Here is a 15,656-nt window from a genome sequence, read left to right on the forward strand (position 1 = left end):
GCCAACAGGCTTCAGTTCTGGGCAAATTTGCCATTTCATATTTTCTTGATCCTAAACCCACAAAAACTCGACCTAGCTCATCTTTGGCACATATTTGGCATTCTTGACTGAAATACAAGCATTGAATCTAGGGTTCTTGCACCCACACTTGGAAATTGAAGATTTGAAGACTTTGGATGAGATTTTCTTATCCTTTTTACTCATTTCTTCAATTTTAAATGTGTAGTATTTATTCCAATACTTGAAACTTGTTTATGGAAATACTCATTGTGAAAGTTTGGATTAAATCTCTTGTTATGCTCATGTAGTGAATGATTTTTATTAATTATGAATTGAGTTATTATTTCTTTAAATATTCTTGTTCTTTAATTTTTTCAAAGGGATTAGCTAACCCTAGGGCTCGCCCATTAACTTCGAAGTAATTCTTGGAAAAGGCAAACTCGGGAGTGGGAAATATTAATTAACAAGAACTTGAGGCGTTAACCCTCATTTTATAAATTTTACCTAGGGATAGGATTGAACTACTTGTAGCCACATTCCAGCGTACTTATCCTCTTAATTGTTTTAGGGATAATTCATTTAGGATGTCTTGTTTAAACTCACTTATATTTGTAAAATTGTAAAAAATATTAGATCGTTACTGGAGTGTACTTCCCCTTATATCCAAAGTTGTAGCTATTAATCATTTTACTTTCTTTCTATGTTAGATTACATTTTCACAATAGTTATAATATTTTCTTAAAACCCCTATTAATGTTTGGTTTAGCATAATAAGCGATAATTTCCTTACTTGCCTAATCGCCTACATATTGTTCCCTGTGAGATTCGACCCCGACTCATAGTTGAGTAAATTATGTGGCCGTATACACTTACTCTTTGAGGAGTGGATTTGGACGTCAATCATCTTACCATTGTAAGACATCAAAAAGCTTTGGAGTTTTCTCTCTCCGTACATTTCTCTTATTTCACTTTGTTTTCTGTAATTTTATAACATTGTATATGTTGTTACGTTTGTCTCTATGTTCAGATCACATGCTATTGCTTGATACTAGTATACATATTTTATTCTTAACTATATTTATGCTATGTTAAACTTCATTTGATTTTTCAAAATCCACATTCTCAAAACTCTATCCCTAAAAGTATCATTTAATCTCTTTAGGTAGCTTCAGCATTGTATTTCTGTACTCGTCTTTTGTTCCTCGATCTGATTTCTACTGACTATTCTGGCTTGTCAACCAGGAGATGGATCTTGACGACACAAAATCAAAAATTCTACCTTTAAGGAAATTGTATGGTCTTTTACCTGCAATGAGTTTTGCAAGTGGAATGCTGTATTTGGAAAACTTTTTGAAAAATGGACAAATTTTAAAAAGTGGCCTTACAAAAGCAATACGGTGCAATTTTTGTGAGAATATCAAGGAAACACTTACCAAGGACAGGTGTAGGGGTTCAAGGAATTTGTACACCATTGGTACAATATAATAATTTATTTATAACAGGTTATTATTCTATCTTTGAGGTTATCATATGAAGCTTGATACGGAGAGTTGCTTGTTATTATATCAACTTAACATAAGCAGATGTCTCACAGATTTTCACACTCATCAACATCGAATGCCTTACTCCAATAACTTCACAAGCAGAATCGTAAGCCAACCTAATAGGGACACTAGTAACTTCTTGCCATATTACATGTAAACTTCCCAAATTCCTAATTCTAAGCAGATGCTTTACACTCATCAAGATTAATGCGCTAGTCCAATAACCGCACAATGTTACATAATTGCTAAGCCAAACTAACAGGGACATCACTAACTTTTTGCCATAATACATGTAAACTTTTTAAAACCATCGAACATCTAACTACAATTATTCAAGTCCCGGGAAGAAATAAACATTCTCCACTGCAGACTGCTGTGTATTTACGTCTACTGTTTTCCATCAGAGTACAAGCCAAAGATGGTGTATACATTCAGGCATGTTCGACATGCTAGCTCACCTTCTTTGAACGGGCTTGTAAAGCATGACCGTAACATATTTTGAGCGAAAACGATGTGTTACACCAAGTGCTACAACTGACCTCGTGGCTTCTCTGTTCTCAATATAGAGATGGTTTAGCACCACGTTCTGTGGCAACGGGAGGGATGTGGATTGATCTCTTGTTGTTGGGTGGTTTAGCAAGGTGTGATGCAGATGTGGCGGTACCGCCGGTGGTTCCCTCCCTACATCTTCATGCCCAGGATACACATTGTTGTAACTTGCATCAGGTGATCTTGCAACTTCAAAGCCCATGACAGTGGCTTCATCCTGTGTTCATAACTTATATTTAGGCGCTGTCTTAAAAAATTGGCACTACCATAAGTTACAAGAATCTAAAACTTACTTGATCTTCACCATATGGATGAGGGTGATTCATGTTCATGGTGCTTCTAGGACTAGCTAATAAGATGTTTTGAGCCGACAAAACTTTCCTTAGTAAGTCAACCTGAATATGTCACATGTTCTACTGTCATCAAGGGAATCAAGCATATTTTGAACTCTTAAATCATGAGCTATTTAGGTATCTTTTCTCAATTATCAATGCAGGAGTAACACTTAAAAAGCTTGGAAAAATCCAAGTTCTAATAAAATAAGCTTAACAAATGGTAAACGACATCCGCCAAATAGATCAAACACCGAGATAATCAAAATACAAATATCCTAAACAGAAACTGATAAGAAATACAAAATTTAAGTGTAATATAGTAGGAAAATAATGTAAGATATATATGGCACGTGAGATGGAAGACAATGGCCAAATTCAGTAATCTTTCAATTAAAGAGGTCAAACGTTCACCACTGTCTATACACAGATCCAAGTATCTCCGTCACCTTAACGTATGTACCAAGATGGCATGCATGCACAGAGAGAGAGAGAGAGCAAAATAACAAGGATTAAGGAATAAAATTTAAGATGTTCAATGGAAGAAAAAGGAAAACTATTAACCCCCTCAAATTTGCCTTTTGAGTTCCTTTCATCTGACGGAGGGAAGGAGAGAGAGAGAGAGAGAATAAGGATTAAGGAATAAAATTTAAGATGTTCAATGGAAGAAAAAGGCAAACTATTAACCCCCTCAAATTTGCCTTTTGAGTTCCTTTCATCTGACACTTATCCATTAGTTCCTTCAAGGACTCAGTCCGTCCGTCTTCAATCTGTAGATGTTTCCTTTCAAATGCTATATCCTTCAGCCCAATCTAAATTCCACTATTCCAGAAGATGCACCTAAAGTTAGCCAAAAATCAGAGCCCGGGGAACTACTAGCTTCTAACTTTGCGATCTTAAAGAAATGAGAAATCTTCAAAGATGGGGGTTGGCCAAAAATTAAGGGTATTGACCTAGAGACAAACTAAACGTCACCTCCTCGAAACATATTGTTCTTAACCGAAGGTTCTGCTTTAATGATCAAGGATCAAATAGTAAATCCAAAGGCTCTAAAATCAAGCCAAACTCTCTCCAACTCCTTGGGAGCCAGCTAGCAATTCTCTGATAAAAAAACAAAAAGAAAGAAACCGAAAAGAAAAAGAAAAAGAAAAAGAAAAGCAAACAAAATAGGATAGAATTGTTTATTTCTATTAATAAATAAGCAACCTCAATAAATTCATTTTGTGCACGACCTCAGCTACAACTAGTTCCTGTTAAGCACTTCAATGAATGTAAAGATCTTTAAACTTATTTTCTTGAAATATTGGGAAGTGTATGTGCTTCAATTTTTATTTTCTAGGATGAGAAAAAAGAAAACGAATTCATGTGAAAACCGTAAGTATTAACTTCAAATATGATGCCCTCATAAGAGGTCCTCCCTCTTGCCCAGCTCTCAAAAGAAAATTAAAACAAAAGAAAAGAGGATGAGTCTACTTCTACCTATAAATTATGACATGGATTATTTCTTAGTCACAGTTAACACTATCTTATATAGACTTAATCGAAATATGCAGATACTTATTACATCACATAAATTGGAGCAAACTTTTTATTCCAGGTTATATAAAGATTAGCCAATGCTACTAGCTTGTGCTCAATTAAGATGTATCATTGACCCTATAGGTCACAGGTTCGAGCAGCCATTGATACTTGCGTTAAGGTAGGCTGCCTACATTACACTCCTTGGAGTGCGGCCCTTCCCGGACTCTGCGTGAACGCGGGATGCTTTATGCACGGGGCTGCCCTTTATTGACCCTACCTGCCCAACTTTTTGGTACTCCAATTTATACTAGATAAATAAGATGAGACCTCACAACATGTTTGTTCGCAATCTAGCAGTAAAATAGATGAGTTTCACCCATCTGACCTTGTTATTGCTCTCGGCGATGGCACCATCTTTTGTCATTAGATGGTGACATCTGCTGCTAGAATTAAGCTAGCAGATCCAGGGAAGCCAGACCCGAGGTTGGCTCTGTTTACAGGACCAAGCCAAGCCTGACTGAGCTCCCAGTGAGAAAAGTACCATCACCACCTATACATTAACAGGCTTGCTAACAATAATGTTTACAAAAATCACAACTGCACCGTTTCTATTCCTCTCACCACTAAACAAAGGCCTCAACCATGTCAAGATCTGAACAAAAAATGATCGTGGAGGAGCAGTCCTACAACAGGAAATAGTGCTAAGGAAACTAGAGTTGCAAAAGGAATGCTATGAATAGTAATATTACACTCAACTGATACATTTCCTGTTAATCTTCCTCCTTAAACCATTTTCATTTTCATTTTCAATATATCAAATTTCGAGACCAATCTTCAAGTAAAACTTGATTGATGTGAAATGCAAAAGGTTGCTATGGTCAAAGCTGCAATAAGCAAGTTAATTTGATTTTGATGAATGGGCAATGTATGGGTGCTAATTGTACCGTAGCAAATAAATACAATAGTTTCCTTACTATACTCAAAAGATGCAGGATGATAGAATTAAAAACATGAACTAACCCATCTTGACTTCATGGTGGATTGCTACGCCACAGAAAAGTATCATGGCCTCTAAATATACATACTAAGACTCAGGCACAAAGTTCAACAGTTTTAAGTACATACAAGGGTTTATAGAATAACCTATTGAAATACAATAACAAGAAGTATATTTACATAGAATTGCATGTATGCAGTATATAAGCTAAATGTTCTCAACCCAAACCCTACTTCTTTTCATTTTAACAACTCTAGCTTTTGCACCTCTCCCCCATAGTCCCATTTGTGTACTCAAGAAATGCCTAAAAACATGCAGCAAAATATACTTCAAAATATTCTCACATCAATCAGAAAGCTTCGCAACAATTGGACCATGTACTAGTGAAACCAATGCATTCATATTTCATGATTCAATTACCTCGCCTAACTGAAATTGGTAAAGTATTAACAATTTCACTCCCTTCACCCTATTTCTTTTTATGTCCATCTCTAGAATTGGAAGAATTAAAGAAAACACCTACAAACACACTAGGTAAAACCATTACCAATTGTTTCCTGAACTACTGTTCGGTACGTTAAGTTTGTATTTTCCCTCCTTATATTAGCATTCTTAACTTGATAGATATTTTTTTATGCTTATTCTAAATTCAGAGGTTCAAAGATTATAAATATGAGCGGCGCCAATTTGAAAGTGGACTACATCTGGGAAAAGTAAAAAAATAAGAGAAGGAAAAGAAGGTACACAGGGAGCAGCAAAAAAGAAATGACTACAAGGATAAGGCAACTGTGAGAAATAATCTACTTTTTACTGTACTCCTAAATCTAGATAAGTGCATGCAAGAATTTTGTCATTAATTTTAAACTGTAAAAAATAAGTTTCTGCGAAAACAATAGGTTCATCTGCTTGAAAATGCAAGCCCCAAAGCACAGATGTGGGTGCCTGGATGCACAAACAAGCATGAATAGATGCAACCAGGTGCTTTTTTCCAATTCAGAAATCAGATCCTGATCTACATGATCATGCATGCTAAATTAAATGATCAATGATTACGTCCAACTGGTGGGAGAATAATCCTTTTCTGTTACCATGAAATGTTCAATATAGTTGACACTAACAAAATAAGGTTTGGTTGTTATATGGACAAGATACTGGAGCTTTTATGTTGAGAAAGTATTTTGAACGCTCATTTTCCTTTTTCATGGCAAGACATAAATGTACTAGACATATACCTGAGCTACAGCTCAAAGGAGAAAACAGCAAATCGCAGTTTAATGAATTCACCTTACAAGGAAGTGGATGGTTCAGCAAAAGGGTTGCTCATGAAACATCTTGAATCTTGATCTCCCATGAAAAACTGGAACTCCCCTTGAAATGCAAAATTTGCAGGCTATCACCCATATTTATATTCAAGTAGCTACTGATGCACCTTATTCATGCAAAGCAATATGCGTACACGTCTCAAAGGCCACACTGCTCATTAGACACATCTTACTAATAATGACAAGTGGTTATAGGGAGATCCTGAAGCGTGGAAACCACTTTCATTTCCTGACCATGCTAGTAACTACTATTGTTACAGTAGTTCTGTTCTCCACTTTAGGCGTTACAATAAATTTATCTACCATACAGAACACCAGGTGGCCCCAAGATTCCATTACAGACATCTTAGCCCAACTGCTATTTAAGACACATGTTATCATTCCAAAAGTGTTTCAAACAGATGGTAGACTAAAACCAAGCTCACCAGAATAGTCATAACAGCTTGATAGCAGCTTCACACCAGCTTTAATAAGTCCAGAAAGATTATGTCGACAAAGAGCTTTATTTGAATTAGAATCTGATCAACCCAACTTCTGATGAATGATCTAAAATTAAATGCATATTTAAAGCCTCAACAAGAGAATTAACTTCGCCTATGTGAGTCTTGCATATTCTGCCCAAATCCCCGATAAAGGAAGAGGTTTGCTGTAAGTTGACGGGGTGAGAGTCCTTTGTACGGTAAAAAGGGGGATTCACGTTACACATAGTCTATGCGTCGGACTTTCCACCATATTTTTTTCCAAGATCTATCAGTCTACCTAAACGATAGAGGTAACAACAATGCTTCTTTCAGAAATAAAATATTTCTTTGCTATCTATCTTTGGCTCTTACGTAACAGATCCTACTCCCTAAGAAGAGTCATTAAAAAGAGCGTCCGTTTAAAGGTAATCATGTTGATTTCCCACCTTTAGCTACTTCCAAGACTCACACTAGAATACGAGTCCAAGCTTTAGTCAAAAGGCGTCCTACTTCTTTCTTCCAACCTCGTCACTTCAATTTAAGGGCAACCCACCTAAGTACCTACGGTATAAGAGATCTGGGGACACTAGCCAAGATTCTCCTGGATACAGAATCGCTGGTGCTTGATTTAGTGGCGTTTTTATGGTGATTCTACCAATCACTATAAAAACTTTAACAAATCCTGCGAACATTAAATGGGCGTGCTCATGGAGGGAAATGTGCCCTATATAAACCAGAACGAACAGAAATACAGGATTCATATTGCAAACCCCAACTAATGAAGGATTAAATTGTAGGCAATTGATTGATTGAACCACGGGTTCTCTAAGGAACCAGGAAATCAAGCAAATTTGTCAGAACTAAAAGCTCATAACTTACAGAAATTGAAAATGGGTCTCACAAAAGGAAAGCTTACAATATTCAATAATCGAAATAAACAATGGAGAAGTTCTTGCAAACTAAACATGCCGCTTATAGATTATGCAATACAAGCATCCATATTAGTATGTAATTCAAGATTCTCCGGGCATTTATGGTTTACTCCATAGAACTGAGTATTAATAAAGAGTCTAAGTTTTATGCATTGACAAAAATATGTATACAATCAGAGCACATAAAAGTGATCCCAGGTAACTCTTTTAATAGCAATATTAATTGGTAACCTAAAATAAACAGTAACCTGCTATAACAGGTTAAACACATACCTAATTTAGCCGTCCTTTGGCACTTTTCAGTGATCAGTTTACAACTTTCCCTGAAAGCCCTCGTCTTGGAAAAAATAATGCCAAAGAATAACAATCAAATGGTAAATGAATCTCGGCAGAGCCACAAAACAATCTGCAAGAAAAATTACTGTCAAGACAACAAATTAAAATTAAACCCAATCAAGAATTTTGTAAAACCATAGCAAGAAAGGAACAATTCTTCACCTGAGTTAGGATAAAAGGAAAGAGGAGAAAAAAAGAGTCTGAAACGCACAGAGAGAGAAAAGAAACGATTATAGTATGAAGGAAATGAAGAGGAATGACAATTTCTTACTTAGAAAATTCCGCCACAGAATCTAAAGAATCAAATTTTTAAAATTTCCAAATGAACTGTGTTCAAGGAAAGAATGTTATGAATCCCCCACAGTGATTTTCTCCGATAAATTAATAGTAGCATGTTTGGTCAAATGCTTTTGGTCTTTTTTTAGTTTGCTTTCTTCCAAAGTTAAAAGTTTGTTTGGTAGCTTTTAGAAGAAAAAATAAATATTTTTGAGTTGAATCAAAAGGTCAAAATATAGTTTCTCCCTAAAAATATATTTATTGAAAAATACTTTTGAGAAAATACACTTAGGCCTCATTTGATTTATTAAGATTAAGACGTCTGAATCTGAATACACATTTGAATATCAAGATGTTCATTAAGATTAAGAGATCTGAATCTAACTTTATAAAAAAAAATAGGAGTGTAAATAATAAGATATATATTAAGATCTGAATACTAAATGATTGAGACTGTTTGTTTTTTAACATTTGAATGTATAAAATTTGTCTTTATTTGAAAATTAATAAATATAAAATTCAAAGAAAATACTAATTAATCTAATATTCTATCAATAATATATATATTTTTTAAAATATGGTAGTTAGTGATGGTGATGGCTAACAGTGGTGCTTGTAAATGCTGACTAGAGGCAATGGTGGTGGTAATTTTGGTTGATGGTGATGGTTCTAAGTAGTAGCTAGTGGTAATTGGCAGTGATAGCGATTATAGTAGAGAATGTTGGTGGTACGTGGTAATAATTAATAATGGTGGGTGGTGGTTGTGGTTGTGATTGAGGAAGGTGGTGGTAGTTTATAATGGTGGACAGATGATTGTTGATAGTGATGAGGTGGTTAGTTGTGGTAGTTGAGGTGGATGAGTTTGTGGTTGTGGTTGAGAATGATGGTGGAAGGGGTAGTAGGGATTCTAGATGGTGGTAGGGGTAGTAGGGATTCTAGGTGATGGTTGTCGATAACGGTATCGGCTATGATTGAGGAGGTAGTGGTGGTGGTGGTTGAGTATGGTGGTGGTGGGTGACATGGTAATAGTTGATAATGGTAGGCGGTGGCGGCGATTAAATGTGAATGATAGCATCTTAATAAAATTAAATCTTTATTATAGATCTTAATCATACATACCTATTAAGACCCATTAATTGGTTATGAAGAAAAAAAAATTAATGATTAAGATCTAAATGATTTAAGATTTAGACTTTAAAAACAAACGCACTTAATGTCTGAGATCTGAATAATTTAGATTCAAACCTTCATTAAGTACAAACAAATGAGGCCTTAGAAACTCTTTTAAAAGGTTGGCCAAACACTAATTGTTGCTCAAAGTATTTTTCAAATTGATTTGCTAAACACAAATTACATCTCACCAATAGCACTTTTTTTAAAAACACTTTTGACTAAAGCAATTTTAAAGATAAGCTAATTTTAGAAGTTCGACCAAACATGTTATAAAGGAAGTTTAATATGCCGGTTTTTTATTTTTTCTACCTGTTACGTCCTTACTCACGCTCTAAGTTGTGCATAGAGATAGTCGAAAAGCGGTGAAGGTACCTAAATCTTAAATTTGGAAGGTTGTATATATGTTTAGAAGAGGTTAGAAGTAGTTGGGAATAAATGGGAATTGTTTAAGATATGAAAATAACTTTAGCTACACGTGACCTAAGTTCAAACAATCATAGATCCTAATGTATAATGAATCGAGTTAGGAGCTATATATCAAATGAATGATTTTTTAGTCTAGTTTTCAGAACATCAAATCGTTCGTCATTTGGAGATACGTAATTTATCAAATAGCATCTTCAGGGAATGCGGCACAGATTTGCGCTCAAGCACAGAAATGTAGCGCGCGAGCCAAAATACAAGCAGCCCTAGTCTTGATATAAAAGTGGAACAGGGAGAGAGAAATCAGTCCTATTTTTCGAAGACAAAACCTTTCCTCTCAACCCCAAGTCGTCCAAGGTTTCTCCTAACACCAAAGGTGAATTTTGAACATGATTAAATTAAATTACTACTTCCAAACATGGTGTAAAGCCCCAGTATCTTTTTAATCAAGCTTAATATAAGCTTAGGAGAATAATTAATGAGATTTTAAAGTATATGTGGGCCCACACGAGAGTAACAAGATCATTACAATACTTGGGCATGAAGGTAAGAAGGATTGAAGGTCCCAATTTGAATGGTTCAGAAAAAAAGGGAGGAAGGGATCCCAACGGATCTGCATAATCTTCGTACGTAGCCTATGCAGGTTGCGTAGGCAAAACAACATGTTAGAAAAAGAGAAAGGCTTAAGATGTGTGGGCTATACAAGCATGCGTAGTCAACCTGTGTAGGCTACCCAGCTCATTTTTTATATATACAAGCATGCGTCAATTCTGCCTGCCAATAGAAAAATTACCATTACCATCTCCAGGAAGTGATTGTCCATGTTCCAAGCTTTCATCCTTGAAACCTAAATGGCATGAACCACCATCATCAACACAATATTGCCTTGAAAGTCCTACAATAGCTCTGGCAGTTAGGCTTGCATGTTCTTCAAACTCAGCCGCTTCTTGAGCAGCAGAGGTAGCATCCTTAAATTTCATGTTCCAATTATGCCTGCCAATAGAAAAATTACCATTACCATCTCCAGGAAATGATTTCCCATGTTCAAACCTTTCATCCTTGAAACCTATGTGGCATGAACCACTACAAGCATGCGCAGTCAACCTGGTTAAGTTGGGAACATATTGAGGTAGGTTGAAACCCGATACTTTATGGAGTCTTCCTCCAATATCGTCATGTCGTAAAATAGTTTGGGACTTAATTCTAGTTATGATCCTAGCTTATGGGGATGAGCATGCTGGGATTGTACCATTCCTTGCATTTTAATTATTTAAGTGCCATTGACATGACTTTTGATTGAAAATATAAAGTGTAATATTTTTGAGATATCTTTATATGTTAGAGTAACACTTGTTAAACTAAAAGATAAACTTTTATTTTGCTAATTACTTTTAACATGAAAATGAGAAAGGCTTTTATTTGTTTTTTGTTCAAATGGTTAGAGCGGTTATGAATACCATAATTTTATCTAAACGAGATTTTTTTAAGGCTTTAAGATATGAATCTATTTTAGAAAAGGCAAATTTTTTAGGAGCTACTAGTAGAGACCACCGAAATTGGTTCGAATCTTGAATTCATTAGCATGAAATTAAACGTACCGATGTAGGGATATATTCCAAGGTTAAGATGAGGTTTGTGAGATAAAGTCCCCTATTTTGTGGGAAAATGATAATTACTAAATGTAATAAGGTTAAGTAGACTTGTATGGTACTACGGAAAGTCGCTCGGACAAGTAAGGTCAAATACTTATGGTTAGGTTGATCACCTAATATTGTTTCTATTATGTCGGTATCGGTATCATACTCCCGTTAAAGGTAAAATCTTACATGATTTTGGTTGAACTTCAATGCTAAAGGAAATGACTTAAAAATATGTTTTACAGAATTATTTTATTTCCTTGTTTAACTTATGAATTGGTATAAATGTTTCCTTATTATATCAATGCTTTGCAGATCTCTTGATCTTCTTTTCTTATCTTGTCTCACTTCTTGAGAAAACGGTTCATGATTCATACCAGGTATGTGGAGCTTAGGCCCTTTGGACAAATTTTCGTTTCTGTTTTCAGGTACCGGTTCTAAATAGTGTGAGCCCCAAGTATAGAACAACTCCACATCTCTAGTTGATATTTTTGGTGAGTCTCCACTCTTACTATCGTAGTACTATTTACTTTATACTTTTGGGTCAATGGGGCCTGTCTCGGTCGACTATTTTTATTCGGTGTCATAGAGATTCCATAGATAGGAGTTATTTATCCTTTTGGGTTGTAAGTTATGGTAACTCATATGGCACATATAAAAGAACAATTACCTTTATGTCTTTTTTTTTAATGAGAAAAATTATTTTAATGGTTAAATTTAATGCATGGATTTTATTGTTTAAAATATTTATGTTTGGAAAGACTTCTGCATGCAAATAAGACAAGGTTTATACATGGGTTTGGTTTGCTCGGGTCGAGTAATATGTCGAGTTCCGGTCACATAAATTTTGGATCGTGATAAATTTGGTATCAGAGCTAGGTTCTAAATCGAATCCTAGGATGTCTATAGAATCGTGTCTAATAGAGTTTTCTTTATGAGTGTGTTGTGCACCATACTTATATCGGGAAGGCTATATGGACATTATAGAAATATTTTTTTCTTTCTCCTTATTCTAGACAGAGCTTGAATCTAAGATATTGCTTAACTCGTACATTATCTCGATTGGCAGAAACATGGTGAACACACGCAATAACAACGCTTTATTATTTTTGCATAATAACTCAGCTAGCTCAAAATATCAGAAGAATTGAATCTCTTGTTTGATTTGACTATTGTTATGCAATTGCTTACATTTATTTAGATTCAGCTTATATTTGATATATGTAATACATATGGAAAGGGAAAATTCTCTAGTGAATACTCTATCCACGAGGGCCTAGTATGCATAAGTTGGTCTAGTGGACACTCTGTCCATGAGGGCCTAGTGTACATGAGTTGGTCTAGCCGTCTTATTGGGGAGGGCTTAGTGGGTGTGAATGTCGTGGTTGCCAGAGCTAGCTATCCCGCACTCGCAGGTATTCCACATTTAGAGTCAGATTTATGTATTTGAGAGAAGTGGCCAATCTCCCCATGTGTAAAAGCTGTCAGTGTAGAGGAATGTGCCAGCTTCACACTTTTAGGTGTCATTATTTGTTCAGATTTATGTGTTTGAGAGAAGTGGTCAACCTCCCGAGTGTAAAATTCGCAAGGGCCGGGAGATTCGGTCAGTTATCTTCACACTCACATTCACCATTGTTTGATAGATAATGTTTTCAAGAAAAGTAAGTGAGTTATATTCAGTTGTTAGAACAACTTAGATTTATGTTACAGTTCATATTTCAGATTTTATGCTACAATTCAGCTTTCAGAATTCATGTTACAATTTAGCTTTTAGATTTCATATTACGGTTCACCTTTCATAGTTCATGTTACAGTTTAGCTTTTAGATTTCATATTACAATTCACCTTTCAAACTTCAGTGTTAACGTATTGATTTGCTCAAGTTATGTTAATTATATCCTTATTAAATCTTTTAGTCTAGAATAGTTTTTTCTCCACTTAGGGGTGGTAAATAAGATTTACTGTACCATTGGAGATACTTAGCCCGTTTGGGCATGCCACATCATGTAACAAGCATTTACTGTGCAGGTAACGAAACTCGTGACTAGATTCTTGGCTTTCTGTGGATCCAGTAGATGACTCTGTTGATTCCTCCCGGCGGTAGTTCATCTTAAGTTTTTCAATCATTTAGATATTATATTATTTCAGTGTGGAATGCATGGAAGACATTGCTTTAGTTTCCGTCTGCAGAGGCTTATGACTGTCGTTGAATGGTTTAGATTTTTAGATACTATTTTACTATACTGTAATTAGCTATTTTCATATGGTTTTAATATAAGACATACACATAGTTGGGTTACTAATAACCATATTATTATGTACATTTAGATAGAACAATGCTTGTTTGACGGTTAAGGTAGATTGAGAGCTATCACATCCCACACCAATTTCAGGGCGTGCAAGTTGGTACCAAAGCAACAAGGTTTAGAGGTCCTACGGAGTCATGAGAGTCATATCTTGTAGAGTCCTATGTATGGATATGTAGTGTGCCACATCAAATACTTAGGAGGCTATATGACATATTAGGAAACCTCCCTTCTTTGCTTCTTATATTGTGATCAGCTTAAGGCAAGAATGCTACTCCTTTCCTATCAACTTTGCACATGATTGGAGTTCTCGGCAGGATGAGAAAGCTCGAGGCTCAATGCTTAAGCAGCAACAGTTTTTTTTTTTGAAATGCAAGACACGAGGTCACAATTGACCTCGAAGTGAGAAGAAGATGGTAACAAAGTAAAATTGACAGTCAGACATTAAGGACTCGCCCTATGGAATAGGAGGGGATGAAGTCATATAGATGTTGCTAGAAAGATTTCGGTGATAATAGGAAGTTGCACTAACAAGATAAACAAGGACACATTAGCAAAAATGTATCTAAGCCACGTTCCGACTGATTTATAATGCAAAGATGGCATGTCATGGCGACGACCACGATGAATAAAATCTAGCAAGACTCACATAAATGTCTATGAATCAGACAAGGTATATGAATCCGACAAGTTGCAACTACCACCTTGCTACTTTTAGATAATCAGATGTGATGAGAACATTACGAGAAATAAATGTGAATGTGTTACACTAGCAAAGATGAATACCATATGAAGGGAGAAAGTCTTAAGCTTCATAAGGAAAGATAGACCTTCGACATAGTAGGTCATACCCATAACAACTGCCATTCTTATATTGCCAGATCAAATAATTCATATTTAGACTAAGGAAAATGTTTCTTATGCGACACGCTGATATTAGATACTCGCTTAGCGATGTATCTAGAATTTTATTTTCATGAATTGAATTATTTATATATATGTAAATATAGATATAAGGATATATTTAGAGCCATGTAACGATACTAAACCAACTGTTACAATCCAAAATTTCACCAAAGATCGTAATGGCACATAACCCCAATGTTAGGTAAGCCAACATCCAAACATAGATCAAACTAAACTCAACAAGATATAATATAATTTAGATAGATTAGTAAGCAGAATAAGTCCTCCAATAACAATAAGTACATAAATACTATGGCAATACATCCCCAAATCTGGTAGTACAGAGTCGTGAGCTCTAAAACAAGATACAACTGAATCTCTCAAAAATACAATACTTTATGAAATGTAAAATAACAGTATGATAAAGAGGGAATGGGACTCCAAGGGTCTGCATACGATCATGCACCACTACCTCAAGTCTCCGATGTCAGCTACTAGGCACCCTCCTGATACCCATTAACGCCAACGCCCGAATTTACACAAAAATATGTAGAAGTATAGTATAAGTACGGAACAATGTGTAATTAGTATGTATCAAAACTAACCTTGATGAAGTAATGACAATGTTCAAGTCATATTATACCTACTAATTAAATAAACCTGTACAATTCATAATTTTACACAACACGATTATGAAAAGGAGATACAATGTTACTAAAAATTATAGCAAGAGCTATCAACTCAACATGGATAGTTCTATCTCGTCTAACAATAACAAAATATATAACAAAGGCATCAAGTAGCGTGTTAGAATACAACGTAAAAAGTATATAGTATTCATGATATGACATAAAGAATTCACTTGAATGGTCAAAGCTTACACCTTTATGATGATGACTCACCATATCGCATTCACTATCAGAATCAACAAGAAATACACC

At 35.3% G+C, this 15,656-nt stretch overlaps 1 protein-coding gene across 6 annotated transcripts; it reads right to left on the bottom strand.

The window, feature by feature from the left end:
* Window positions 1-1,635: 1,635 nt before the first annotated feature.
* On the bottom strand, window positions 1,636-8,417 carry LOC107775185 (SNF1-related protein kinase regulatory subunit beta-3-like). Of its 6 annotated transcripts, none has more exons than XM_075234108.1 (5): window positions 8,157-8,357; window positions 7,932-8,064; window positions 6,228-6,300; window positions 2,387-2,488; window positions 1,636-2,310 (listed from the first exon to the last, which is right to left on the bottom strand). In XM_075234108.1, exons 4-5 carry the CDS (start codon window positions 2,423-2,425, stop codon window positions 1,999-2,001), a joined length of 351 nt encoding a protein of 116 aa, XP_075090209.1. In that variant the 5' UTR covers window positions 2,426-2,488; window positions 6,228-6,300; window positions 7,932-8,064; window positions 8,157-8,357; the 3' UTR covers window positions 1,636-1,998. The 6 variants fall into 6 exon arrangements, with proteins under 6 accessions (XP_075090209.1, XP_075090207.1, XP_075090204.1 ...); XM_075234106.1 differs by having other exon boundaries at window positions 6,228-6,311; XM_075234103.1 differs by lacking the exon at window positions 6,228-6,300 and having other exon boundaries at window positions 8,266-8,417.
* Window positions 8,418-15,656: the final 7,239 nt, after the last annotated feature.

The sequence above is a fragment of the Nicotiana tabacum genome, chromosome 17 (genome assembly GCF_000715075.1).
Source record: "Nicotiana tabacum cultivar K326 chromosome 17, ASM71507v2, whole genome shotgun sequence".
Classification (NCBI taxonomy): Eukaryota; Viridiplantae; Streptophyta; class Magnoliopsida; order Solanales; family Solanaceae; genus Nicotiana; species Nicotiana tabacum.

Bases quoted from the DNA above. Each gene is read 5' to 3' on its own strand.
- LOC107775185 (XM_075234103.1), bottom strand. From the start codon at position 2,425: ATGAACATGAATCACCCTCATCCATATGGTGAAGATCAA. The intron at 2,311-2,386 runs GTAAGTTTTAGA...TTATGAACACAG, and splicing joins ATCCATATGGTGAAGATCAA to GATGAAGCCACTGTCATGGG.